General features: G+C 49.1%; 2 protein-coding genes across 5 annotated transcripts; one reads left to right on the forward strand and one right to left on the reverse strand.

The window, feature by feature from the left end:
* Positions 1-4,628: 4,628 nt before the first annotated feature.
* Positions 4,629-9,636, forward strand: CKMT1B (creatine kinase, mitochondrial 1B; the record flags this gene model as incomplete). 4 transcript variants are annotated; one of them, XM_084239470.1, is made up of 9 exons in its annotated part: positions 4,629-4,799; positions 5,328-5,588; positions 5,792-5,887; positions 6,340-6,561; positions 6,743-6,828; positions 6,950-7,073; positions 8,735-8,869; positions 9,055-9,180; positions 9,390-9,636. In XM_084239470.1, the coding sequence occupies 9 exons, from the start codon at positions 4,629-4,631 to the stop codon at positions 9,504-9,506; spliced, it is 1,338 nt and encodes a 445-aa protein (XP_084095596.1). In that variant the 3' UTR covers positions 9,507-9,636. The 4 variants fall into 4 exon arrangements, with proteins under 4 accessions (XP_084095596.1, XP_084095597.1, XP_084095599.1 ...); XM_084239471.1 differs by having other exon boundaries at positions 4,629-4,777; positions 5,390-5,588; XM_084239473.1 differs by lacking the exon at positions 8,735-8,869 and having other exon boundaries at positions 4,629-4,777; positions 5,390-5,588.
* A 276-nt stretch (positions 9,637-9,912) lies between these two features.
* Positions 9,913-26,440, reverse strand: STRC (stereocilin; the record flags this gene model as incomplete). Its single annotated transcript, XM_084239729.1, has 29 exons — positions 9,913-10,001; positions 10,196-10,343; positions 10,433-10,530; positions 10,785-10,933; positions 11,115-11,257; positions 12,644-12,799; positions 13,384-13,553; positions 14,235-14,391; positions 14,591-14,681; positions 14,882-15,078; positions 15,479-15,614; positions 16,650-16,762; positions 16,873-16,996; positions 17,763-17,821; positions 18,424-18,549; positions 18,965-19,030; positions 19,200-19,367; positions 19,552-19,590; positions 19,847-20,029; positions 20,373-20,505; positions 20,758-20,873; positions 20,994-21,180; positions 21,382-21,548; positions 21,717-21,827; positions 21,930-21,992; positions 22,928-24,182; positions 24,906-24,930; positions 25,019-25,819; positions 26,392-26,440. The coding sequence occupies 29 exons, from the start codon at positions 26,438-26,440 to the stop codon at positions 9,913-9,915; spliced, it is 5,319 nt and encodes a 1,772-aa protein (XP_084095855.1).
* Between the last annotated feature and the right edge of the window lie 363 nt (positions 26,441-26,803).

Below are 26,803 nucleotides of genomic sequence, written 5' to 3' on the forward strand. Positions count from 1 at the left end.
CCTCACACCACCCCTCTCCTGCAGGCTCCTTCCCCAGCAACAACCCCTTCCCTCAAGCTCATCCTCTCCCTCCTCGACTCCCCTCCACCCCTCCCCACAGGTCTCCCCCCTGCGCCCTTCCCACGCAGGTGCCCCTCTGCCTCACGCAGACCCTCACACACGCACCCTCCCCTCCGGGACCCCTTCTCGGCCTCGCCCCTCACGGCCCCGGGCCCCGAACGCCGCCCCGGGGCTCCGAGTCCACCAGCCCTCGCCCGCCCCCGCCTCGCCAGCCTCACGCTCCAGACGCCGACCCGGAGGCCTCCGCCTCGCCTCCCCCCACGCAGCCCCCCGCCGGCACCAAGCGCGGCCCTCGGCCCCAAAGGCGCCCACTCGCACACAGCCCACCCCCTCAGATACCGCCCCCAGCCCCCAGCCACTCCCCCACCGCCCCCGGCCTCACTCACCCGCCTCCCTCCGCTCGCGCAGCCGAACCTGCCGGCAGCGACACCTGACAGCGGCCCAATCAACGCGCGACTTCGCTGCGTCGCCGCCAATCAACGGAGGGCGCGCACGGGCAGGAGTCAGGCTGCGTTGGCCGGCGCTTCTGCGCGGAGGAGGGCGGCCCCTAGTGGCTGTGGAGAGGAAGTGCAGCCTGATGCTCTGGATTTCTGACTGCGTCGCCGCCGAGGTGCAGATGCTCTGTCTAGACACAGAGTTCCCAGTGAGACGGAGCAGGGAGGGCAGGGGAGATGCAGAGGAAGGAGTAGAATTTGTGCCGTTGCAATTCTGTGACTACAACACCAGGTCTTCTGTTTGTTTTGTAAAGCAGAACGCCCTATGAAATATGTAGAGATACAATGTGCGTAGGTTGGAAATGTTAACAGATGTAGAAGAATGATAGGGAGACAGGCGACAAAAACTGAAATAAACACCAGAAAGGCGAGGAGAAAAGAAAATGGATGGACATGGAAAACTGGATAAATTGATTCTGTCTTCACAGCCTGCTTGCTCTCTCGCCTCCTCATTTAGAGCCAGACAAACCTGGGTTTTATGCTTGGCCTTGACTTTAGTAGCTCTGCAGCTTTGGATAAGTCGCTGGATTTCCCACAGTCTCTGTTTTTTTCATTTGTCAGAGAGGGGGATTAAAAACTTAACTCACAGGTTATTTTCTTTTTAAAGGATTTATTTTATTTATGCAACCAAGAACTAGGGTATAAGCCAGAGATTTGGGTTGAGAGGATTCACCAGAGACAGAATGGGGAACAGAACAGGCAGATCTACTGAAATACACTACTGAGGGGAGCAGCAGGCCAGTCAGGAGAGGTCTGCTGCACCATGTGGGTTAGCTCCCTGGCTGGGGATAGAAAACATGCTGCAGTGGCTGCCATAGCTTCATTGTGCTGAGACTTAACCCCTTGTGCCACCAGGGAGGCCCACTCACAGGTTATTAATTATGTGAAAGCATGTTGGATACGCTTGTATTGCTATTATCTTTGCATCATCACTTGGGCTTACCTTGTCAAAATAATTCCAAGTTCCCTCTTTCTCCTCTGCAACCTTAAAGATATTACCACTTTATCAGACAAATGCTCAGCTGAACCCCAGGTCTATTACATGTAATAGATATAATTCTAAGAACTGGCACTAAGAGAAATAGGTAGCTCCCTAGTTGGTGCTCAGACTTATATCCCTCCTACTACTCCAATCCCTCAAGTTGTTAAAGCATCTTTTTTTTAAAGATTTATTTATTTATTTATTTATTTATTTATACAAGCACTGGATACAGTCAGAAGCATGGGAGGGTGAGAGAATTCACCATTGCCAGAGGGGGGAGCAGAGCAGGCAGAAGGACCGAAGTACACTGCTGAGGGGAGCAGTGGTGGCAGGAGAGGTCTGCGTGCCATGTGGGACCCTCCTCCAGTGGCCAGGGAGCAGCAGGGGATCTAACAGGCGCTGCAGAGGCTGCGGGCAGCTTTGCAACCCAGCGCTCAACCGCTGCGCCACCGGGGAGGCTCTTAAAGCATCTTTTAAGTAATTAATTTGTCTACTCTTCCCCCTGAAAATGTAGACTCAGTTCCTCCTAGTCACCCATTGGAACAGTCCAACTCGAGTCAAAGAAATAATACATAATTATTATTATAATTATAAAATACTTTATAAATGTTATTAATGATAATTATTATATTATATTGTGATATAATAAATGTATGTATTGATTACTTCCAATATGCTATAGGATTTTTTAAAGTCTTAATACATTATGTGCCAGAGACTTGAGGGAAATAAGAAAAATATCTAAATGTACATCTTTTCTTAGTAGAGCTATTATTCAAATTTGGATAGCTACTCTTCAAACTCGCGTGATTTCTCTACTTCTTTGAGAAGGCCTTATTTTTATTTCTGTAACTCTCTCTTCTTGCTCCCTCTCTTTAGTTTTAGTAAACACCCTCACAATCAAATAACAACCCTATTGCTCTGCAAGATTATCTCCTTCCTTATCTGGGTAAATATACACCAGTCTAAGTAATTATATTTGCTTCCTCATAGGTACTCCTTAACCTAGATAATGAGCCCCTGTGACACAGTAACATTTTCCATCTCTCCCAAAATGACCACATTTCAACTACAGAACTCTATTGATAATTACTCTCTTGCCAGCAGAAGGAGTTAAGAGAGAGACCTAGTTGAGAGGTGCATGGACTCTAAGGGTTACCCACAAATGAGGAAAGCAGGAAGAGGAACACAAGTGAAGTCTGAGAGAAATGAAAGGAATGGGAGACTAGAAGCAGAGTGGGGTTTCATTAGTGGGGCCAGAGGACAATGTGAAAGGAATTGCTCTTTCTCAAATACTACCCTTCTATGATTTCAAAGTATCTTACTGTTTTGTGGGTACACCAAAAAAGAACTAGGAAAGAACTAATGCTAACATACCACTCCGCTATAATTGCCCCTCCACACTGAAGTTCCACATCTCTTGTCTTTGGGTTCCAGCATTCATTCTGCTTCCTGCAAGGACAGAGGTGAAGTCCCACCAGAGCTTCACTTGGAACTGTGGGAGCAAAACCCTCAAATTTAAATATGCGCCTTATGAGGAGAAAGGAAGAGAGCAGGAAGAAAGTGGAGATTCCCTGGTGACCTTTGACCATGGATACCACTCCCCCTTACACGCTGGATTAAACAGCATTAGGGAGCCAAAAGAAGAAACACATATGTAATGGTTGGGGACCTGTGCCTGCCTGTCCCATGCCTACACCCAGTCATCTCACCGCACCCTTTACTTCACCTTACACTCTCACCCAGTGCAAGAACTGGGAGCTGCAAAGAGGGGAGAGGTGGAAGAGGAAATTAACAATTCCCTTCCCACCCCTGCTCCACACCCAGTTCAACCACCAAGTAGCCAAGCTTTCAGAGAATACTCAGAGGGAATTCCTTGTGCAGCGAACAGGTCTGAGCTTGGAAAAGATTCTGAGAAACAGGGGCTTCCCTGGTGGCGCAAGGGGTTAAGACACAGCACTATGAAGCTATCTTCAGCCACTGCAGCCCAGGAGCTCGATCCCTGGCCAGGCCAGGAAGGTGACCCACATGGCGCAGCAGACCTCTCCTTCCTCGCCTGCTGCTCCCCTCAGCAGTGTATTTCAGTACATCTGCCTGTTCTGCTCCCCGATCTCTCTGGCCTGCACTATCTAGCTCTTGTATGCATAAATAAATAAACCTTTAAAAAATATTCTGAGGAGTAAAAGACAAAAGGCAAAGTAGGAGAGGGGGAGAAGAATAGAGGAAGGGTGGGGAAACTAGGTAATCCTGAGACGTGGAGGTGGGAAAGACTTGGGGGCCAGGTAGGGCTGGGGAACACAGCACAGCTGGGTTGAGAGTTAATGTCCCATTCTTCTTTGGAACTCCTTCCACAACCTTGTAAGGAGAAGCACAGGTGTGGCAGGGAGGAGCCTTGGTCTTCTTCCTGGTTCCAAAGAAAAGGTGACCTTGAGGCAGCGGGTGTCTTTCCCCATGCCTGCCTCTAATTCGTGTTTTTCTCGGTGTCGTCCTCTGGCATTGTGTTTATTCCGCGGTTTCCCCGCCGCCGCCTCCCCAGGGAAGCAGGGGGGGTTGCTGAGGCAGGCCGAAAGCAGAGACGAGGTTGGGCAATGTCATCCTTTTACACCCACGGAGTGACGGATCGGGTTTCCAATTAAACTGAAGGGCTTGGGGGAAGGGTGCTCGGGTTTTGCCAGGCCCCTTGGGTGCTGTCCTCCACTTGGTGCTGAAACCTGGGCCTCCGCATCCCAGGTGGGCCCGAATCCCCAGCGGAAGGGGTGCGAACCTCGGGTACCCCTAACCTGTCGGCGCTGCCCACCTCGGCCCCCGCGCACCTAAGGTGGTGGCAGGCGGGAAGGCGGGGCCTGCTTGAGCCCCACCCCTGGAGACTGCGGCTCGGCCTCCGTCTCCTCCGCCCGCCTCAAGGCTCATTGCGCCTTTCCGCAGTCCGCTCGGTACCGGCTCCCGCTCCCGCTCCAGCCTCCGGCGACCCCTGTTTCGACTCCAGCCTCGCCCCACCTCCGGTCGTCTGCCCGCCCCGGTTGCATCCTCCCTCCCTGCTCCAGCCCGGCGCCAGCTCCTGCTCCAGGATTCTGTAGCCGGACCCTCAAGCCATGGCAGGTCCCTTTTCCCGTCTGCTGTCCACCCGCCCAGGGCTCAGGCTGCTGGCCCTGGCCGGAGCTGGGTCTCTAGCGGCTGGGTTTCTGCTCCGCCCGGAACCGGTCCGAGCTGTCAGTGAACGGCGGAGGCTGTATCCCCCGAGGTATCAGTGTCCGAAGCGCGGGGTGGGGAGACGGGGGTTAGGTGGTGATGGGAACGAAGGTGAGCTTGGAGATGAGAACCCAGGCACCAGAGAAGGTTTATAATCATGAAGGCGCAGGAGTGGGAGCTGTATAGTCTGGAGACTTCAGCCGGGTGGGGGTGGAGGCCAAAGCCACAAGGGAAGGCATTCTTGGACCCGTAAGCCGCAGTCCCCGCCCCCAAGGCCAGCTCTGGTCCTGTGAGTTCTGGCGGCAACACTCTAGCCAAATCCCTAGCTGAGAAACCAGGATCTATCCTTTTTTTTATCACCTCCATCTCCTTTTCCTGCTGTTCTCCCGTCAGTCTCCCCCCATCCCCCATCCCTGAAGTGTTCATGGGAGGAAAGAACTGAGTGTGTCTGGGGAAACTGAGCTGCCAGCCAGAGGAAGTTAGAACTGTTGGGAATGAATGGAGCCTGAAAGTTCCTAATGAGATTACCAAGGTTTAGCCTCCCTCTAATCTCCCCTCTTTCCAAGGAGCAAACCAGACTTGGCTAACTGGATAGCTCCCAGCTGACTACAGCATTAGGCCCCTTGTGCCCTCCCTCCATGGTTACTGGGTACCCCCTCCCTAGCGCTGAGTACCCAGACCTCCGAAAGCACAACAACTGCATGGCCAGTCACCTGACCCCAGCAGTCTATGCCCGGCTCTGCGACAAGACCACACCCACTGGTTGGACGCTAGATCAATGTATCCAGACTGGCGTGGACAACCCCGGCCACCCCTTCATCAAGACTGTGGGCATGGTAGCAGGAGATGAGGAGACCTATGAGGTAGGGGGCCCCCAGAGTTTTCCTGGTGACCCAACTCATCTTCCCAGCAATCCCGGCTCCTTCCCCCTAAAGACCCCTCACTTACCCTCAAGACTGGACCATCCATGCTTAAATATTCTGACCCAGTGAAATCAATTCATAATTAAAGCCTGGAAAGGGACTCCTTCTCCTTAACCACCCTCTCCCTTTCAATTCCTCCTCAGGTATTTGCTGAACTGTTTGATCCTGTCATCCAAGAGAGACACAATGGATATGACCCCAGGACTATGAAACACACGACTGATCTGGATGCCAGCAAGGTCAGTCGAATATTCTGCTTCTGATTTGCATTGCCTTATGAACAACATTTGTTACAGTGCCTTCACCTGAAGTATTTCTTGACTCATTCTACTGCTGAATTTTTTTTTTTTGTGGGACCCTCAAAGAACCGGCGCTGCAGAGGCTGCCCCTCGCAGCCCAGCGCTCAACCGCTGCGCCACCAGGGGAGGCCCTACTGCTGAACTTTTAATCTTGGTGTAGGGAAAGAACTCTGTCTTAAGGGGCAGCAGATAAGGGGATGTTAGGTGACAATGGCCATGCTCCCCAGAGTGGACAGTTTTAATGCCCTCTTCAATTGCATTGCTTGCCCAATGGGTTCCCTCCAATGCATGCAGTGAGGATCCCTCTAGCTCCCAAAGGGTCTCCTTCCTGGAAGTCCTCAGTTCCCACCCACTGTTTTTCTGTTATTGTATTAATTTCGCTTTTTCTTCAGATCCGTTCCGGCTACTTTGATGAAAGGTATGTATTGTCCTCAAGAGTCAGAACTGGCCGAAGTATCCGGGGACTCAGTCTGCCTCCAGCCTGCACTCGGGCAGAACGACGAGAGGTCGAACGCGTCGTGGTAGAGGCACTGAGTGGCCTGAAGGGTGACCTGACTGGACGTTATTATCGGCTCAGCGAGATGACAGAGGCTGAGCAGCAGCAGCTTATTGATGTGAGGGGGGCCTTGAGAGGGAACTGGGTGGCGGGAGCAGTGGAAGAGTCAGTGGCAGGGATGCTGGGACACATGAGATAGATGGGTTCTGAGAGGTCTAGGGTCTACTGTGAGAATTCTTTATATATTTCTATTTAAAGAACAGGTTTATTTGAAAACCCAAGTTCTTTTCTTTCCCCAGGACCACTTTCTATTTGATAAGCCTGTATCCCCATTGCTGACTGCAGCAGGAATGGCTAGAGACTGGCCAGACGCTCGTGGAATCTGGTATGAGGTTTACTTTACATGTCTTTTGTCTCCATGCCCCAGGTTATGTCTTTCTGTTTCCATCTTTCCCATTTCTTGCCCTGTCTCTTGATAGCTGTCCCTCCCTCTCTCCTACCCTCAGGCACAACAATGAGAAGAGCTTCTTGATCTGGGTGAATGAGGAGGATCATACACGGGTCATCTCCATGGAGAAGGGTGGCAACATGAAGAGAGTGTTTGAAAGATTCTGCAGAGGCCTCAAAGAGGTTGGAGAAGACTGATAAGGGAACTAGGTGGGAGGATATAAGGAAAAACCAAACACTAGAATAGGTATATTGACCTTCTGATTTATCAACCAGCCCAGGACACTTCCGGTAGTGAAAGGGATCACCATCAATCACTCCAGGACATAGGTATACATTAGGATTGTCCAGGGAATGCCAGGATTTTTGGTTACTCTAAGAATAGATCGAGAAAAGAATGTCAGGAATCTAAGGAAGTAAATAAAGTAGTTCCCATATTATGCCAAAAAAAGAGTAACTGAGATGGTGGGTCAGTGCCAGGACTGTATGATAATGGGATGGTGGAGCTTGTATATAAGGAAACATTTTAAGCTTAGGTAGATGCAAGGACAAAAGATTGGTATTTTCATGATTCTAATGTAACCATCCAGTTCTGAGCTAAGGTAGGCCTTGACTCTGGATTCTGTCATTTTTGTTAAAGTGTTAGATCTAGGCTTGAAGCTAGGAGCAGGAAGAGGAAAATGGGAATGCCTTAAGTTCCAGAATGTGTGCTTCTAGATGAGGGGTTGAACTGAATCCTCAATCAAAGTGGATTCAATCCTAGGTTAGAATATTCAATTCTAAACTGAATATTCCATAAGCCCAATACCTATAAGCCCAATAAGCCCAATACCTAGGATGTGTTCTCAGAGATACATTTCTATTTTGGACTTGTAAAGACAGAGTCCCTCCTACTTTTAGATTCTAGTTGATAAGTTTCTACTGTTTGTGGCGAATAATAGATAACATATTCTGACTGAAAGTGAGTCAGAAAGTACTTTTTAAATTAAATTATAGGTCTCAGTTTCTTCATCTATAAAATTAGGATAATGAGACTTCCTATGTCTTAGGTTACTGTGGGGATTAACTGAGATAATGCATGTAAAGTACCTGACCTTTTAATAAGTACTCAAAAGTGTTAGGTGCTATTGTTCTAAATGTAAAGATTTCCCCCGAGGTCAGCATGTAACTATGCCATGGATCTTTCTGAACTATGAATAAGGTCCCCTTTACTCATGAAAGCTAATGGTCTTTATGTCCATCATGCTGGCAGATCCCCCATCTCTTCAACTCTTTTAGTTATCTTCATGATTAGGACTTTTAAGAGAAACAACCTTCCCACATTCCCCACCCCTCTCACAGACCTTTAAGTCCAGCTCTTCTGTACTATTTTCACCTCTCTGCTTTCTCACATGTGCTTTTTCCACAGCTAACAGAAGGTTTTCTTGCCTCTTCCTGTTTCAAAGCCTACACCCTCATTTTTTGTCTGAAAGGACTCTTCCAAGCTCCAGGCTCATTAGCAAAGCAAAGATAATGCATGCAGAATTTATTGAATAAGCAGTCCCTTCCCAGTTAAGCTTACCACCTCCATTCATTTCTCTAGATGACTCTTCCTGGATTATACCTCAAGTTTCTCTTCTTCCACACACAATATATTTTTCAAAATCTCATTATTATGGGCTTAGAACATCAAAATTATCTGTATGCATGACAAGAACAACCATTTCCACCAAAAAAAAGAGAATGTCATTCTTTGACATCCCAAATTTCTGGTTCTAAATGTATTTCTGGAGTTCCTGTGGGTCTAGCTAAGGGAAGGTGCACATACCCTTGACTTTTTACTAAGAGAGTCTTTGTGGACTCAGGTAGAACGGCTGATCCAGGAACGTGGCTGGGAATTCATGTGGAACGAGCGTCTGGGATACATCTTGACCTGTCCATCTAACCTGGGCACTGGACTTCGAGCAGGAGTGCACATCAAACTGCCCCTCCTAAGCAAAGTAAAGGAGTTGTGCAGTGAGAGAGGGGTGTGAGGGAGGAAGGTGGCTATATATGGATGGGGCACTATGGAGTCAGACAAACTAGCTAAAGGGTTGGGGGAAGACGTGAGCAGTTCAGGGCTCTTTCAGATAGGACCAGACTCTGATTCTGTTGACCCTGCCACCAACCCCTCTCTCTTCTCTAGGATAACCGCTTCCCAAAAATCCTGGAGAACCTAAGACTCCAAAAGCGTGGTACTGGAGGAGTGGACACAGCTGCCACAGGCAGTGTCTTTGACATCTCTAATTTGGACCGACTGGGTAAATCAGAGGTGAGATCCTTCAGAATCCTTAGGGTGAGAATACAGGTTTGTGGGGATTGAGACATGAGGGGATTTAGACATGACAGTGTGCCTCAGGAATGTACATTCTGGTTGACTGGGGAGGCAACTGGAAAATGACTTTCCAGAACAGACAAGTCAGTGCTAAGGAAAGAAACACAGGTTACGAGAAGCAGAGATCAAGGGTTAGTGTCCTTCAGGTGGAGCTGGTGCAACTGGTCATCGATGGAGTAAACTATTTGATTGACTGTGAACGGCGTCTGGAGAGAGGCCAGGATATCCGCATCCCTCCACCTCTTATCCACAGCAAGCATTAACTCTCCATCCCAGAAGATGCCTAAAGATCCCCAGGACTTCCGTCACTCTAATGGTGGCCCATTCTACTTGCCTTTGATTCCTCTCCCCTCTGTCCCCACCAATCTGCCTGTGCTAGTAAAGTCTCCTATGCTATGCTCCAGCTGTCTGTGTTATTTCTAATGGCAGGGTGAAGAGGGAGTAGCCTCCAGGGAAGAAAATCAGTTAACAGGGTTATTTATGATGGAAAGAGACTCCAGCAATGACATGCCAGGAACACTGATTCTTGCGTGGGTGGAGAGCATTTACATTTAACCATATTCCACATTAGCTTCCTGAGAATAATTAGAATGCATTTCCATTTGCACTTTATTCGTTATGACTTAAGGTTTCTTTTCCAACAATCTCTCTTTAACTATAAGACACCTGTCATAGCAGGTTGCCAAAGAAGCAGATGGTTAGTGCCAGGGTCCAGAAGGGTTGTGACCAGTCCTGGAGGCCCCAGGCTGTACTTCGACCTGTAATGATACAGAGAATGGAAGAAATACCACAACTCTGCGCCCCAGGAGCCACTGATAATTGGAAAGAATTGCCTATAGATCTTCACTCCAGGGATCTCCCTGGGTGGATTCTACGAGCAAGAAAGCCCCAAGTTAGGGGTTAAATTCTGAGTCAGGAGATGAAAGGTCAAGATGTACAACTGAGAACTCACCCTGCTGTTCTGGGCTCTCCTTGCCCTCATGCTGAGCCCATGCAACTGCTTGTCGCTGCTCAGGACTCAGAAAGGCCATTTGCTCAGGAGTGACAGCCACAGCCTGAACACTTGTGAGACTAGATAGCTGGATGGGGCTGAACACCACCTGGGTGTGGGGGGCAGGAATCAGCGCATCCATTGTAGGGGTCCTGGCTCTCTTGTAGTTACCCCAGAACCCCAACTATCAATACTTACAGCAAATTTAGGAGCAGGAATGACAGAAATGGCAAGAGGGGTAAGTCCTTGTATCTGTTCCCGCAGCAGCGCTGAAAGAGCCAGATCTGGGATGCCAGCTGTCAAAACAAGTAGATAGGCATTCAAAACTGTCTTGGGCTGTTCTCCCTTCTCCTCCCTTCCATATACCTTCTCCTCCAACTACCTCCAAAGTACCTTGCTACAGTTCTTCCCCAACATATGCCCAATCTCTTACCTAAACACCTTCCCAGACTCCCACCTTAAGAATTCCAGAGCAGTGCTCCATCCAGTCCACCCATGGTATGGAGGTAAACATCTGACAAGTAGAACCAGCAGTAGCCCAGCCTCCTACCTGCTATTGTGCCAATTTCAGTGAAGATCTCAGGCCCCCAGTTACTGACTGGGCCAAAACCACCAGGCAGCACAAGGAGCTGGGCCAGAACCTCCAGTTGTTCCTCAGAGCACTGCAGAGGTAGGTTGCCCAGGAAGAGAGCTGCTTGGCTGTGGAAGAGTAAGAATGAAGAGAGTATTCAGCCATGGTGACAGGGCCCATAGTCATGAAGTGGGGACAGATATGGCTTCAAGTGAGTGCCCTTGTTTTATGGGACCACTCCTGATCATTTTCTTCCCAGGGAGCCCACCTTTACCTTACCACCACCCAAAAACCCCCTTCACAGGTGACCTAAACTCCCAACTGCTGATATGCTGTAATTCCTCTGGCCTCAGTCCACAAAGGGTGTAACCCAGGGCAGTCAGGTGAAGGAAGTCCAGGTGGCTCACATGCCGGCCACTCTGCTGCAGGAAACTGGACACCACAACTCGGAGCTGGGATAGGGATGAGAAGTGATAGAAAATTAATGGATGTGGAAGTGATTAGGGAAGTGCTACTGGATTATATGTTTTTATTATTAAGACCTGAAGTTCCAATAGACATGGGGAACGTTGGGAATGCAAAAAGGAGGAGAACAGAAAATGATAAGAACTCAAAGAGGCAGGAAGGAGTATTATGTGTCCAGTGCCTCAGAGTCCCTAAGGTCACTAGTATGGGGTAGTAAAGAAAGACAAAAATAATGGTCAGTCAACAGGTATATGAAATGATGCTCAACATCACTTGTAATCAGAGAGATGCAAATCAAAACCACAAAGAGATACCACCTCATGCCCTTTAGAATGACCACTGTCAAAAAAACAAGAAATAACAAATGCTGGTGTGGGTGTGGAAAAAAGCAAATCCTGCACTGTTGGTAGGGTTGCAATTTGATATAGTCACTACAAAAACCAGCATGAGCAATCCTCAAAAAATTAAATATAACTACTAAATGATCCAGCAACTCCACTTCTTGGAATATATCCAAAAGAAACAAAAACACTAACTATAAAAGATATCTGTACCCCCATGTTGAGAGCAGTGCTATTTACAATAGCTAAGACATGGAAACATGTCTACAGATGGATAAAGAAGTTATAAGATTTTACATATATATAGATATACATGCATATACATATGTGTATATATACTTACATATATATGTGTGTGTGTGTGCATATATATATAATGTAATAGCATTCGGTCATAAAAAAAATAAGAAAATCCTACCACTTGTGACAACATAGACCCTGCATGCATTATGCCAAATGAAATCAGTCAAAGAAAGTATGTATATCATTTACATGTGGAATCTTAAAAAAGAAAAACCAAACTCATCTCATAGAAAAAGATACCAGACTTGTAGTTAGAGAGGCAGAGAATAGAGGAAGGGGGACTTGAAGGAAGGTGGTCAAGAGTTACAAACTTCTTGGTGTAAGATAAGTAAGTACAAGGATGTAATGTACAACGTGACTAGAGCCAACACTGCCACATGATAGATAGGAAAGTGATTAAAAGAGTAAATACTAAGAATTCCATCACAAGGAGAAATTGTTTTCCTTTCTTCTTTTTTTTTCTCATTGTATCTATATCTATCAGATAAATATTAGCTGAACCTACTGTGGTAAGCATTTTGCAATGTGTTGATAGGGAAGTTGAACCATCATGAAAAACACTTTAAACTTAAACAGTGATGTATGTCAATTGTTTCTCAATAAAACTGGAAGTAAAAAAAAAAAGAGGTCAGGCAGGGTCATAGGAAAAAATTCCCTGGGCTTCAGGTGACCTAGAGGCCCGGATCTGTGTGGTGTTTGGATGGTTGTGAGGTGGAAGGAAGATATTACCTGGACAGAGCTCCAGCCATCTATCTGCCCCAGGGTGCTCAGCACTCCCCAGTCCACCAGGATTAGCTCCTGCAATTCCCGTTCTCCTAGACCTATTAAGAGCCGATCCAGCTGCAAGATCTGCTCAGGACGGAATCCCCGAGGGGGACCCCACAACTAGGAGAAAGAGAGGAACAATGTAAATGAAAAAAACACTGGAGTACAAGTCAGAATGCTGGGTCTTAGTATTGCCTCTGACCTTAGCTATATAACTCTAGCCTTCTCTGGCTCTTTAGTTTCCTTACCTGTAATATGAGAGGGCTGCATTAAGATGCTACTGAAAGACTCTCAAGTCTTAGTAAGAAAAAACAGTAGATACTAGTCCACAATTTTTAACAGGCACCAGACTCACCCAGGATGCCTGTTAAAATGCAGATTCCCAGACCCCATGCCCAGAGATTCTTTTTCTGCCAGTCTAACATGGGACCCTGAACATCAGCATTTTAGAAACTTCCCAGATGATTTTGATATACACTAAACTTTGGTAAGCCTTATGGTAGTCCCTCTACACATTGCAATACCTTCCTTTCCTCCACATTTATTCTCTCTGACTTCCTAGTCAGGATCCAATCCTCTAATTCTTTTATCTCCTATTTTCCTCCCTCTCACCCAGCTCTCTATTCTCCATGTCCCATAACACACCCAACCAGCTTCTTCATGATTTTCCATCTCTAACTCCAATTGATGTTTCCACTCCTAACCTGTTTTGCCTTGCCCATCGCTGCCCGGAGCGCCTCAGGCCCAAGTCCTGTGTCTCCTGAAAATAGTGCCAGGCAGTCCTCAAAGTCTGACAGCTCCATCTCTGCAATCTGGGTTGCAGACCAGGCTGCTGGGAATGTCCCCCGTACATCTGCACAATTTGGCACAGGTTCTGAAAAGGAGAGGCAGAGTTTGGAGAGACGATTTTCAAGGTTTCTTCTGGTTCGAGGGTTCTATAGCTCTGGGAATTTACAATTCATTGTGTCAGAGGGTCACAGTAGTATTAAAGTATGCCCAGAGAGATGTGGATAGATGGAATGATCACTCCAAACTTTGGAGGACAGAGCAAATTGGGAGTTATGGGTTGAGGGATTACCACAGTATGAAACTTATAGGACTCATAGGATATTAGGATAAGAAATTACTGGAAAGGACAATCTCCACATTTTATAGATGGAAGGCTAAGGGAGTTGCCAGGGGAATTAACGCAGAGCTAGATTAGAACCCAGGTCCCTAGACTCACAATATCTCTTTCCTACATGCTAAGTATCTATCCCCAGAGCACTGCACACTCAGCCAAGCCTAGAGCTAAGTCAGTTGTTAACAGGGATTTAAAAAATAAGAAAAGGGGAATCCTGAGCTAAAAACACAGTCCTGAGCTAGAACCAGAAGAAACCTTGAAAACCATCTCTCTGAACTCCATGCTTTCTAGATCAGAAAACCCAAGCCCAGCAAGCAGGTGTGCAAATCTGCTCAAAGGGCACAGCACACCTGAAGCCCAGACTTCTGAATGCATTGTTGGTACTCTTTTCAGTGTGCCCTGCAAGACAAATGAGGATTTGGGTAGTTTCACCTGGAAGATGCTCCATAACAGGCCGCACGATCCCAGTTACCAGGGCTGCTTTCTTGGGAGCGAGCTGTGATGCTCCACAGAGCTGTCCAACTCTGCTCTGCTCCCAGCTCAGCTGCTTCTCTAGGAGCCGCTCCAGGGATTCTGGGCCCAAGGCCTCCTGCCAGAGAAGGTAGAGGGAGAGTGGGGACACCTGCATAGCAGCTGCTGCAGCTGTAACTCTAAAGTCCAGTCTTTAACAGTCTCCCCAGATTCAGGTTTTATATCTTTTGCCCTCAACCTCCTTGGCCTTAACTTCTCAGAACTAGCTCATCAGACTCCTCTCTGCTCTTACTCCCTCCCTTGTTCCTTCACCTCACCCTGGGGATCAAGGAAATAGCCTCAGTAGACAGAGTGAACACTAGGCGTCCAGCTTGCTCTACTTCATCCTGGGTCCACAATTCTGGTTTCCTGGGGAACAGGAAGAAGATCAGGGACTGGGATGCTGAGGGAACTGTGAGGGAAAGGATGGGAAAAGAGAACATGCTAGGATTAGGCACCCAGAGATCTAAGGGAACACAAAAGCATATTGAATGGACTGCCACCAAAGATGGTGGTTGAGAGGTTGGGTGTGGAATTAGTTAGAATCTGAAGTTCCTGAAGGTCCATACCCAAGAACAGGTTCTTGTGACAGCAGCCATCCCAGCTCTGTAGCAAATGGCTCTCCTAGGCAGAAGTCTTGCAGCTGATTGAGATGGACCAATAGGATCTGTAGGGGGATCCGTCTTGTGCTCTCTATACCCAGGAATCCAACCAAGGGGCCCAATGCCTCCAGAACTTCCCTTGAGACTGTTGTCTCCTTTGGAGCCTGGAGAAGGGCATCAGGCCTTGGGACAATGCACCTCTGACTCAGAGTACCAGACTTTGACCACGACCCTTCAATCCCAACTCAATACCCTATGATGCTCACTGCCATTGTTCGCTTTCTTAAACAATGAATCCAGATAGGAGCAGGCAGAAAAACTGGGAAGTAGAATCTAAGGACTTTCTTGGACTCTAAGGAGTATGGATAAGAAGCTTGGAACAGATTATCTATCAAGGAATAGAACCCAGAGGTAGAATCATGGGTGAAAACCTTACAGAAAAGAATCTGTTTGGCAGCAAAAGCATGGGGGTAGGCCTAGAAGACACTTAGCAACATTGTCTTCCTTTACTCTATCTAAGGTTGCCCAGAAAGCAGCTCTAAGTCTGGTATTATGGACTCTTACCAAATTGTGTAGTGCCTTCTCTGCCAGGGCTGCCCGGTGAACTGGAGTCAGTGCCAGCAGCTTCTCTGGAGCGCCTCGTACCAGCTCCACCACCAGCATAACAGATTCATTGGACAGTCTGTCCATCAACCGAATCCTATAACAATTTAACAGCAGGGGCACTCTGATTATAATAAAGTAAAAATCAAAATCAATAAGCAACTATAAACCAGAGACACACTATTGGGGGGAGGGGGGAAGAGGGAATTGAATGGCTTTTTTTTTTTAAAGAGTCCTTCTGCCCAGAAATCAGAAGTGACATCCTTTACTCTATCTAGGGTTGCCAATTCTGGAACTGGGTCAAATAGTACCAGAGTCAAAATCTATAGAAAGGGCCTATAAAAATAGAAAGATGGAGTCAACTAATTTTGTCATCCTCTCAACCCCAGGAGACTAACACCAGCCTTTTCAGACTCTGACTTACAGTTTGGGTGGCAATGGGGTAAGGATGGGGTTTAAATGAGAAAAGAAGTATATGAGCAAGATACTCATAAACTCCTGGATCTCCAGGCTAGGAGGGGACCTAGGTTTATTTAGTCCTCTCTTCCTTCAGCTCAGAATTGATACACTCTACAAGATTCCTGCCAGGGAGTCATCCAGCCTAGGTTTGAATAGCTCCAATTGCTAGGAACTCACTACTTCAATTTTCCTTATGTTGTGCAAAGAAAAAAATTCTTCATTCATTTTTCCTACTCATGCCCAATGGGGTCATTTAGAAACATACCAAACTATTTTCCATTCTATAGCCCCTCACGTATTTGAAGGTATTTATTGTATTTTTCATACATTTTTTTCTTTAATCCTCTAAACAGAGAGCATAGTGCCCTAAGGAAGTTATAACCCTCTGGCAGCAGAATTGAACCACAGCCTCTCTTAATTTAAATACTCTATCTATTAATGCAGACTGGGATATACTAAGATTGCTTGGCAGGCGACACAACAGTCTCCTGCTGGGGCCATATCTGGGAATCAGTCAATTCATAAAGCAACTTTGAATAGAATCTTATGCTTTGGGCTATAATTTATGTTAAGGAATGACCAGAAAATCACCACCTTAAGGGCATTTCATAAGGGCAGGTTTAATCCAGGTTGAGATTTCTGAGGAGCTAGCATTTCCAGTGGTTGCACTTACGGTAAGTCCAGAAGTAGCTTGGTATCAAGCCCACTCAGTTCTGGCCCCAGGGTTGCTGGCTCTGGCTCTGGCATTGTCATCCTCCGCTGTAGCTCTGCCCAGATACAGGCCCTCTGTTGCACAGGGTAGGCAGGGTCAGGACAGAGCTGAGCATTAATGCTGGATTCTATACCCAGGATCTCTGCCTCCCTGCTCCCACAAATGCTTAAGCAACCCCTCTCACCAGGCTCCCTCGAACCCCAGTAGGCAGTTGATATATCATGTGCGCCACTTCAAGGAAATCTGCCATCAAGTTGATCTGCTGTAGAAACTCACAGGACATGCCCCCTGCCAGGGTGCCCAGAGCCCTGTGGGTGTGTGAGTGGGTAGACACTCGGTCAACACATGTCACAGCCTGTCTGTTTCTTGTTGTCAATACTCTTGACACAAGTACAGATGCTCATATATGGTAATTTATAGTTTAAAAAAAGTTTTTCTATAGATATTTTCACTGGCTACCCCACAACATCATTACTGCTTATTAGAGTAGAATATAAAGATTTAACCAGGCCATGTGAAATTTCCAATATCATTCTACTAGAAATGTGGCAAGCTGAGATTCCTGTCATGTCTTTAGATTGTAAAGCCCATAGTCCTTTTACTGTGGGTGTGGGTGAAAAGATACTTATACCTGTTTATTCCTGCTTTGCCAGTGGTTCTGAAGTCGCTTTGGATAAATTAAAAACAGCAAATATCTATTGGGAGTTTAGGCTGGTCAGGCACAGTGTTAACTACCTCACATGCTTATCTCATGTAATTTTCACAACAACTACCTACAAGGCAGGTAGCATTTTAACTTACCCTACAAAAGGAAAACCTGAAGCTAGAGAGTCAAATGTCTTGCCCAAGACTAAAAATAGGTGTCCGGACTGGGAGTTGAACCCAGGTCTTCTGAATTCCTTAGATACAATCACAACAGGCATTGTAGAAGGCCAGAAGGCTGAGGGGAGGAGGAGCCAGGAGAATTTCCACAGTCTGGGACCACGTGTCATCCAATTCATACTCCCCATTTACATGTCACATTGTGTCTGGCACATGCAAATACTCAAAAAATATTAGTAGAATTAAACTCACTGCAGGTTCCTCAAGGTCAGGTTGGTGGGTACTTGCATCTTCTTCCATAGAAATTGTGCCTATAAGAGAAAGAAGGAGGAGCCACTTCCCAGAGCTTTGCCCTAGAACCTAAGATGTCTTGGGCCCAGTCCTGCCTCTGGCCGTGGGCCCCACCAGCATCCTAATTTCCCAAATGCTCAAAAGAGAGAAAGGGAGGGAGGGCAGGTAAGCAAGAGGTGGAGAAATAGGGAGGAAAGAAAAAGAGCAAAGCAAGTCACAGAGATTTTTTTTTAAAGAGGATTTATTTATTTATGCACAAGAACTGGGGTACAGGCCAGAGGTGTGGGGTCGGGGGTGGGGGGAGGAGGGCAGGTGAGAGGATCCACCAGAGACAGAGTGGGGAGCAGAACAGGCAGACTGACTGAAATACACTGCTGAGGGGAGCAGCAGACAAGTCAGGAGAGGTCTGCTGTGCCATGTGGGTAGCTCCCTGGCCGGCAGGGAATTGAACTTGTGCTGCAGAGTCTGCAGATAGCTTCATGGTGCTGTGCTTAAACCCTTGCACCACCAGGGAGGCCCCAGAGATCTTAGGGGAAAGGTGCCTGACCAGGACTGAGGGATGGGTAGAGGAGGTAGAAGAGTTTGGGAAAGGGGACTTCTGAAGCAAAACGGAGACTATTACCTGCTGCTCAGACCACAGCAGCTCCCGGTAGCGCCTTCGGTTGGCGAGAAGAGCCGCAGAGTCCAGTTGTAGAAGCTTTAATGGGAGCAGGGGAAGCAGGCAGTCTGGCCAGGTGGTAGAGATGGGCTGCCGGAGGGGATGAGCATAGCAGTGAAACAATAGGTGACAGGATTAGAACTCAGCCTTCAGAGAAGGGCAACCATGAGGGCAGGCATCAAAGCTAGGATGGGGTGGGACAGCATGAGCTGCCAGTGTTGCTGCTATTTAGGAACCTGATGAGCTAAAGCCCTTCAGCCTCTCTGGGTCTTGGTCTTTTTATCTGAAATAGGGATGTTTGGTCTGGAAGATTTCTCACTCCCTCTGGCTTTGATATTCTGGGGCAGAGTGGGTCATGCTGTCCTGCACCCGAAACCGGAGAGAGCTGCTAATGCCTTGGGGGCCACACAACTAACCTGAAGGCCACTTCAGGGGCAGTAGCACCAGGGACATGTAACTGCCCAGGGACATGCAGAGGAACTTACCTGGGAAATCCCACACATACCTGACCAGGAATACACACAGCTGCACTGGCACCTGTCGTTCCTGTATTTTTAACTCCATTTTTCACCTGCATGAGAATTGGTGGTGTGCGTGTGTGCATGCACACGTGTGGTGTGTTTTTAGCTGCATGTAAGGAAATGGGGAGGGATGGAGGCTTTCCCTGGCCACAGGGAAGATGTCTTCTTTCCAGCCGGAGCCCACCTCCCTGATTGGCTCATCCTTCCTGCTTCTCATACCCGAAAGGTCTGCAGCAGCGCTGCTGTCTGGCAAGCTGAGAGGCGTGATAGCTCAGGAGCCAGACATGAACAGGCTCCAATCAGAACTCTCCTAGGGATGGCCTGCAGTGTCTGGGAGCTGAGACCTGGCAGCAGAGAGTGCAAAGAGCAGAGTTCTTCCAGGGATAGCTAGAAAGCAAGAGAAACAAGGGGCCTGAAGAAGAGGACTCAGGGATGGGGAGGTAATAATCCCAGTGCAGCAGGGCAGCCAGCAAAAGGGGAGTTGAGAGGGAGGACAGAAGGGGCAGATGTGGGAGTAAGGGAAGAGGGGGGGCAGATTACAGGGAGATGTTGAGAAGTTGCTGCTACTTACATCACGTCTAGGGAGGAGCCGTCCAAGCAGCAGGACAGCCTAAGGTACAATGGGACAGCAAACAATAGCTTTCAGGTCCTTAGGGCCTGCGTCTAAAGCTTCCACATATCTCTCTACCACCCCCAGGGACCAGTCTGGCTCAGGGCTCTTCTTGATCTGAAGAAGGGAAATGAGGGAATCTTTGGGACAAAGGAAAAGGAAACTCCAGGTGGGCAGATGGTATCCCCAATGTAATCCTTTTGACTGGGTCTCCAGGAGGTAGAGGGTGGAAGGCCAGGGAATGAGATAGGCCCACCTGGGCAGGGGTGACACTGCGTCCGTGAAGGGCAGGAAGCATGGCTCTAAGCTGGGACTCTGACAGCTCCTGCAGGAAACGAAGACCAAGCTGCGGGAAAAGAGGGGCCCAGACCTTCAGCTCCCGGGGGCTCAGCACAGCTCCTCCAGATGAGCGCAGCACACCCAGAAGTTCATATGCCACCTGTAATCAAAAAAGGTTTGGGACTGGAGAGAAAAGACAGATAATCTTAAATCTCTCCTCCAGTATCACATCAGGATTTTCCAGGGCCTGGTCTAGGGTGTGGAACAAAGGCTGGCACAGGAGAAATTTGGATTTAAGATGTCAAAGTGGATGTCTGGGATAGGGTCAGGAAGAGGTGATAACAGATAAGAATGACCATGAAATAAAATAAAGAGTGGAGGGGACAGAGTTGGAGGGAGGGCTGGCACCACTCTGCTCAGGCTCGGTTGAGATAATTAGTCAAGTCATCCACACAGAGCCAGAAAAAACCTGGAGTCTTGTAGGCCTAAGCTAAGGGGCTTACCCGTCCTTGTGGGCTGAGGATCCCATTGGCCGCACATTCCAGCAGCCCCTGTTCCACTGGGCCCGTCGGATCATTCAAGGGTACCAGGCTCTGCAGCTCCTCAGGGCTCAGGAAACAGGCAAGGGGCCCCAGCCTGCATAGGGCACAAAGTTGGCCTTCAGATGGTCACTGAAGTTGGTACTGAGGTAGGGACCATGTAGGTACATGGAGGAGGCACTCTGATCACTAACATGGACACTAACTAGGAAACATGGGCGCCATGGATATGTCTTACTCCTTGAGCCCTATACTGCCTACCACTCTCTTGCCCCTTCCTTCCCAGGACTCCAACCCACTGCAGCCTCTGTCTCTCTCCCACTCTAGTCTTGATCCCACAACCACTTACCTGCGCACCTGCTCCTCTCCATCCTGGATGCTCTGGTTCACCAGGCTGCGTAGCACATGCCGGGCATGCCCTGGACCAAGACCTGCTGCTGGCCAGCTGTCCTCCAGGGCCTGGATCTGTTGGGGTTGCGTTGGGATCACGATGGGACACTTGTGAGGGGCTCACTAGGAGACCTGCCACTGACTCCCATCCCACACAGCAGAAGACGGACTAGTCAAGGAGAATGATTCTCATACCTGGTGAGGACTGAGCTGCAAAAAGTTCTCCAGTGGCAGATGGGGGAGCAGGGGGAGCACGGCCCACAGCAGCTCTTGAGGCCAGGCAGGCACTTCCCCAAACAGCTCCGGGGCGAGCAGTCGCCTTGCCAGAGCCTCCTTCTGTTCAGGCCTCATCCCTGGGCTGTAATCCCGGATGGCAGCCAGGCTGGGGAAGAGTAATGGTTCTTAATGGGTCTTTGGCCCTGTTCCAAACTGTTGTCCCCTGGCTCTCTACAGCACTGCTGTCATAGACAGGAAGGAGACATGTCCTAATTTTAATTAAGTGCAACTCCAGAAGGGGCTACACTAAGTAGGTGGGGCTGGTTTGACCCTGACGGGATCAGGAGAAGTGGTGCAGGGTCCTTACACACTGTCATTGGCCAACAGGGACGGTGGGAAGCGCATCAGGTCAGAAACAGCCAAGAAGGGAATGAGTGGGGACATGTCAATAAAGAGCTGGGAAGTGAGGCGGGGGTACCGCTGGAGCAGCAAGGCTGTCAGTCGACCCAGGGCCTGCTCTTCAGATGGCGGTACCTGTGCGGGCATAGGAATAGATGCTGGTTCAGGAAATATTCAGTATACAAGCCCTCTCCTCTTGAGTCCCTCCTTCGAAGGGACAAGCCCTCTGCACACAAGATTCCAGGCGCTCTGGAATCCTAGATTTCCCTCTTCCTCCTTGTTCCACTCTCCTTCAAAGCCCACCTGCAGCTGGGCCCAGGAACGGTGCATGAGCGTCAGGAAGCCCTGAGCAGCCTCCCTCTCCGCTGAAAGCACCAGCTGCTGGAGATTCTCCGGGGGCATGTGCAGGTATGCCTGGGAATAGGAGGTCATGTTATGGTGGTATTGCCTCACGAGGCAGGGACCTCCACTCACGGCTACACCCAATCCACCCACGTGTCTCCCTCCAACTGTTACCTGCATTAGAATCTGCAGGGCCCAAACACTCTTCTCCCTCTGGAGCAGATCCCACAGCACAGGCTGGTGGGGAGACAGATAGGAGACCAGTGCGGTGTCTCTTCTGACCCTCCTGCAGTTTCCCCAGGCACTCCAACACCACTCGCTGCGATGCTCCTTAAGCTAGTATGTGCATCTCCTCAGAGAGTAAGCTCCCTTAGGTCAGGGACCAAGCCTCTAACTTCTTTACTTACTGCCTCAATAAGTACTTACAGATCAGAACTGAATCACTATGACTGTCTAATCCCATTTCACTGGTCCCAGGGCTTGAGAAAAGTGGGCCCTAATATGGAGTAAGGAATTTTTACATACCCTACAGAACCTTGCAAAGTGCCTTACATATAACAGGCTCTCAGTGAATTATGGTATTTACATTATTATTTACATTACATATTCTAGGCCCTCCATTCTACAGAGAAGAAACTAGAGACTTAAATTACTTGCCTGAGTCCACACTAATTTGTGACATAGTTGAACCTAGTATCCAAGTCTTCTGATTTGTAGTTACACTAAGTTTTTCTCATTTCTGCCTTACTTTCCAACTCTTACTCTCTAGAGACAGAATACAAGCCCTCCAACTTGATCCCTTTCCTTTCTGGAGCAGAAAAGGGGAAAATCAAAGAGTCAGAATGAATAATGAGATAACATTTAGTGCATGTTCATGTATCACACATGTGCTAAGTCCGTGTATGATTTCATGTAATCCTTATAGCCACCCTAAAAGATTGTCACTATCTATTCTCCCCCAGTTACAGTTGAGAACACTATTGCTCAGAGAAGTTAAATAACTTGTCGAAGGTTGACCACAAAATTACAGTGTGAGCCCAGGCCTGTCTGACTCCAGGGTTGTATACTTAAAACCACTTCACTAGACACTCTTACTTCCTCTCAGTTTTATAGAATTCCCCTGGAGGTGCTTCCTTCTGTCTAATGAACTTTTACCCTGGCAGATCACTCACACTGAAGCAGGCCAGCAACTCCATCTTGCTTATACCAGAGCCGTGGCTGGTAGAGGGTTCAAAGTCCAATGGGTTCGTCAGCTCCTCCTGTTCCAGGTACTCCCCGACTGTCCGCAGCACACTGCGACGGCCCTCTGGGCGGAAGGCATCCCAGAAGGAGCAGTTGTCTGGGAGACTGGATAACAGTAGGGCCTGACCCAGCATCCCCTGGGCCTTAGTCCCTCCGGCTCCTGGTCCCAGGAGGAAAGTCAGCAGGCGTAAGAGATAGTGTAGGCGTGTGGGGTGGGCAAGGGCTGGCACAGCGGACTGACAGCGTGGCAGTTGGGATAGCAAGCCAAGCAGGAAGGGACCCGGGGCCAGGCAGAGTGGGGATGGTCCCAGTGGTGGCAAAGAGGGCAAAAGAGGGCCTAGTATACCCTCTAGGAAGCAAGTGTCATTGCCCCCACGACTTATCCTGCACTGGCCTGCCAGCCAAGGCCAGAAGGGCACCAGGGCTTCATACATGGTATCGTTGGCACAGACCATCATCAGGAAGCTGCCCCCATCTGGGCAGCGCTCCCCACAGGGTCCAATGTGGCAGGGTGGGGAGGCAGTGACATCTGGGGTTGGGCCCTGGCACACATGCTGAACCCAAGCCTGATTGGTAGGGGGCACAGCCTGCAGACTTGCCTCCCCACATAGCCGCTCGGTCCACAGAGACTCATTCTCCAAGAAACAGCCCCAGAAGATCTCTGGGGTGAGGGGAATAGGGGGCAGACCTACAGGGCAGTTGGTTGGGGGTGGAAGCAGGCCGGCACAGAGCCGCTTTACCAGGCGGCGGTTGGGGCCAGACAGGGCTGAAAAGGAGAGGTTGCTACAGATGGCTTCTAGAAACTGATCAGGAAACTGGTCATGGCAGGCTTGTAGCCAGCCTTGGGCACCTGGTGCCCATGATACGGCATACCACACAGCTGTCTGGCAGATGGCACCGGTGCTGGGAGGGGGTTGTGGGGTGACAGGCTTGGTGTGCTGGCACAGCAATTGGATGGAGAAGTTGGAAATGCTGTAGGGTGGTGCTGGGCTTGAGTGGTTCTCGCAGAGGGCCTCCACAGAGATGGCTCGCCGTTGGCGAGGGCTGATGTGAGCTGAGGACTGGGAAGCCCTGGGCAGAGGCACACCTGTGCTCAGGCAGTGGAGGAGGGCAGGGGGTGGGGGTGGCGATCCAGACAGAAAGCCCAGTGCCTGGACATCCCAGGAGAGGTTGTGCCGGATGCCCCTGGGTGCAGAGGGAGGAGCAGGCAGGATCTGGTCAGTTTACATTTTCTCCCCTTGAAGATTCTAACCTGGCCCAGACCCCTACAGAAGGAGTGACAAGCATAAGCTTTTCCAAAAGTTAGAGCCCTACTAGCATAGGTGGATTAAATGCTGGGATGGGGGAAAGGGAGGACAAATCTGTCCTGCCCAGGCACAACAATCACCTGGGAGCAGCCCAGTTAAAGAGTTCCTTCCATCGACTTGGTCCCCTTCTTTCTCCTTTCTTCAAGATTTTAGGTACTTAGACACAACTCTCAGTTGGTCTCATATCAGGAAATCTACCCAGTTGCTGAATATGTCTAACTGTGCTCTGATACTGCTGCACTGAAATAGTAAGGGATGAAAGAATATAGTCTTGCCCCTTCCTCCATGCCACATCTTTCCTCGCCAGCATTTACTGAGCACAAACCTAAGTGGTTATGCATAGAGTATAAATTCATTTACTCCCACACAATGACTCTACAGTAGCTAATATTATCCATATTTTATAAGCGGGGGAACTGAGGCACAGAACGAGACTGTAACCTGCCCAAAGCAAGATGGCTAAGAAGAGGTAGAGCTGGGACACCAACCCAGACAGCTATATCAAAACCTCAAAACCACACTCCTCCCATCAGTTTCCTCTTCTGTTCTAGTGACTGACTTCCCAGGCCCAACCCCTCAAAACTAGTCTCCTTTTACTTACCATAAGAGCAGCTGCTGAAGGTTTCCTAGGAGAGAAAGAGTAAGAAAGAGGATTGCTGTAATGTTGCTTCTTCTGGCCCTGCCACAGCCCAGCCACTGCCCAGCAGCACTCACCTCCCTGGCACTGCCCATTAGCATCAGGCTCGGGTTGTCCCAGAATGGAAAAGACCTCATCCTGAAGGGAGTGAGTAACTCGGAGCAGGCCCTCCTGGAAGGCAGCATAAAGCGGGGCCCCCACTGTGCGCAGCAGACCTCCCCATAGAGCCCCCTCAGAGCTCAGTTCCCCTGTTGGTGTGAGCAAACCCAACAGACCCTGCAAAAGGTGGGGGCCTGGCTCCCTCCCTTCAAAGTATGTGACATTGGTGAGGTCCAAACTGGGCTGCACCTGTACCAGGGCCTGCCAGCGAGTGCCCTTTAACAACAGCAGCAGAGAAGGTAACCAATCAGCCACCAAAATGCAATCAGGGGGCCCATCTCGGGTGCATGGGGGCCGGGTAGGGGTAGGGGGTCCCCCGGGAACTAAGGCTCCTAGCAGCACCTCTGCAAGTCCACCCAACACACCTGCCTGGTGCCCCAGGAAGTCCCTGGGAGTCTGCTCCTGTCCCAGCAGTGCCAACACATCCCCTAGCAGACCTAGCATTGGCTCCCAGTCTGGGCTGCCTCTCAGTGTTACTAGGAAATCATGAAGGCGGAGGGCAGGGGGCTGGAGAGGTGGGGGCTCTCCCACTGGTCCCTCCCCCATTCTCCCTGGCTCAAAGGAAGAAGAAATGTTGGCCAGGAATGCAGAGAACCCTGAACGGCTGAGTGACCCCTGGGGAACCTGGTCCAGAGTGGAGAGTAATGACTTCAGAAAGGAGAGACCAGGGTCCAAGGGCTGAGGCCCAGTAGGGGTCAGCATCACTGTAAGGAGAGAAACTGGAGATCACTAAAGGTAAAGTGCCTAGAATTTAAACTCAGCCCTGCCCCTGAGCCCAAGCCCCTGCCTGAGTTTAAAGGTGAGGTGAGTGGCCTCCCTGGTGGCGCAAGGGGTTGAGATGACGCCTATGAAGTTGTCCAGGCCTCTGCAGCATGTGTTCTATCCCCAGCCAGGGAGCAACCCACTTGGCAAAGCAGACCTCTCCTGTCTCACCCGCTGTTCCCCTCAGCAGTGTGTTTCAGTTAATCTGCCTGTTCTGTTTCCCACTTTGTCTGTGGTAAATCCTCTCACCACCCCACACCTCTGGCCTGTACCCCAGTTCTTGTATGCATAAATAAATAAATCTTTCAAAAAAAAAAAAAAAAGGTAAAGTGAAGGGTAGTAAGCCGAGTCCCTTTCTTGTGAATCTTGACCTGCTTTCTTAATGTTCATTTTCTCTTAGCTCCAGCTTCAGCCCCTCTTCCTTATTGCTTTATCTTTTACTTAGCCAACAATCTCCACATTCTTAAGTCTCTTTCTAGCAATGGCCCCCTTCATTACCAGCCTTGCCCACTGTTTCTCTCACCTGTACAAGATAGCAGCAGCAGCAGCAGCAGCAGGGGCCAGATGCTTAGAGCCATGTTTCCAGGTGAGCACTGGTACTAGAGGTGAGTTCTGGTTATTCTCACCTTGTGTGGGATAGCCAGGTAAGGGCAGGGCAACGCAGGCAGCTCTAGTCTCCACTGACACTGTAATGTGGTATTTCAGAAGATAATATCTGTAACCTGACAGCAGGTTTGTCACCTGAGCCACTGAATACATGATCCTTTGGCTTTGGAGAAAGGTGTGCTTCTGTGAGAGGGATGAATGATAGAGGATCCCAAGGGGGCCCTTTGAGGAACCCAAGGAGAGAGGTTCAGCTAGCAGCCAGGATGCAGATAGGTATAGGCATTCATGGAGAGGTAGAAACCAGGGGTGTAATCTGAGGGTCTGCAGAAAAATAC

This window comes from Talpa europaea, assembly GCF_964194135.1.
Source record: "Talpa europaea genome assembly, chromosome: 8".
NCBI classification, from domain to species: domain Eukaryota; kingdom Metazoa; phylum Chordata; class Mammalia; order Eulipotyphla; family Talpidae; genus Talpa; species Talpa europaea.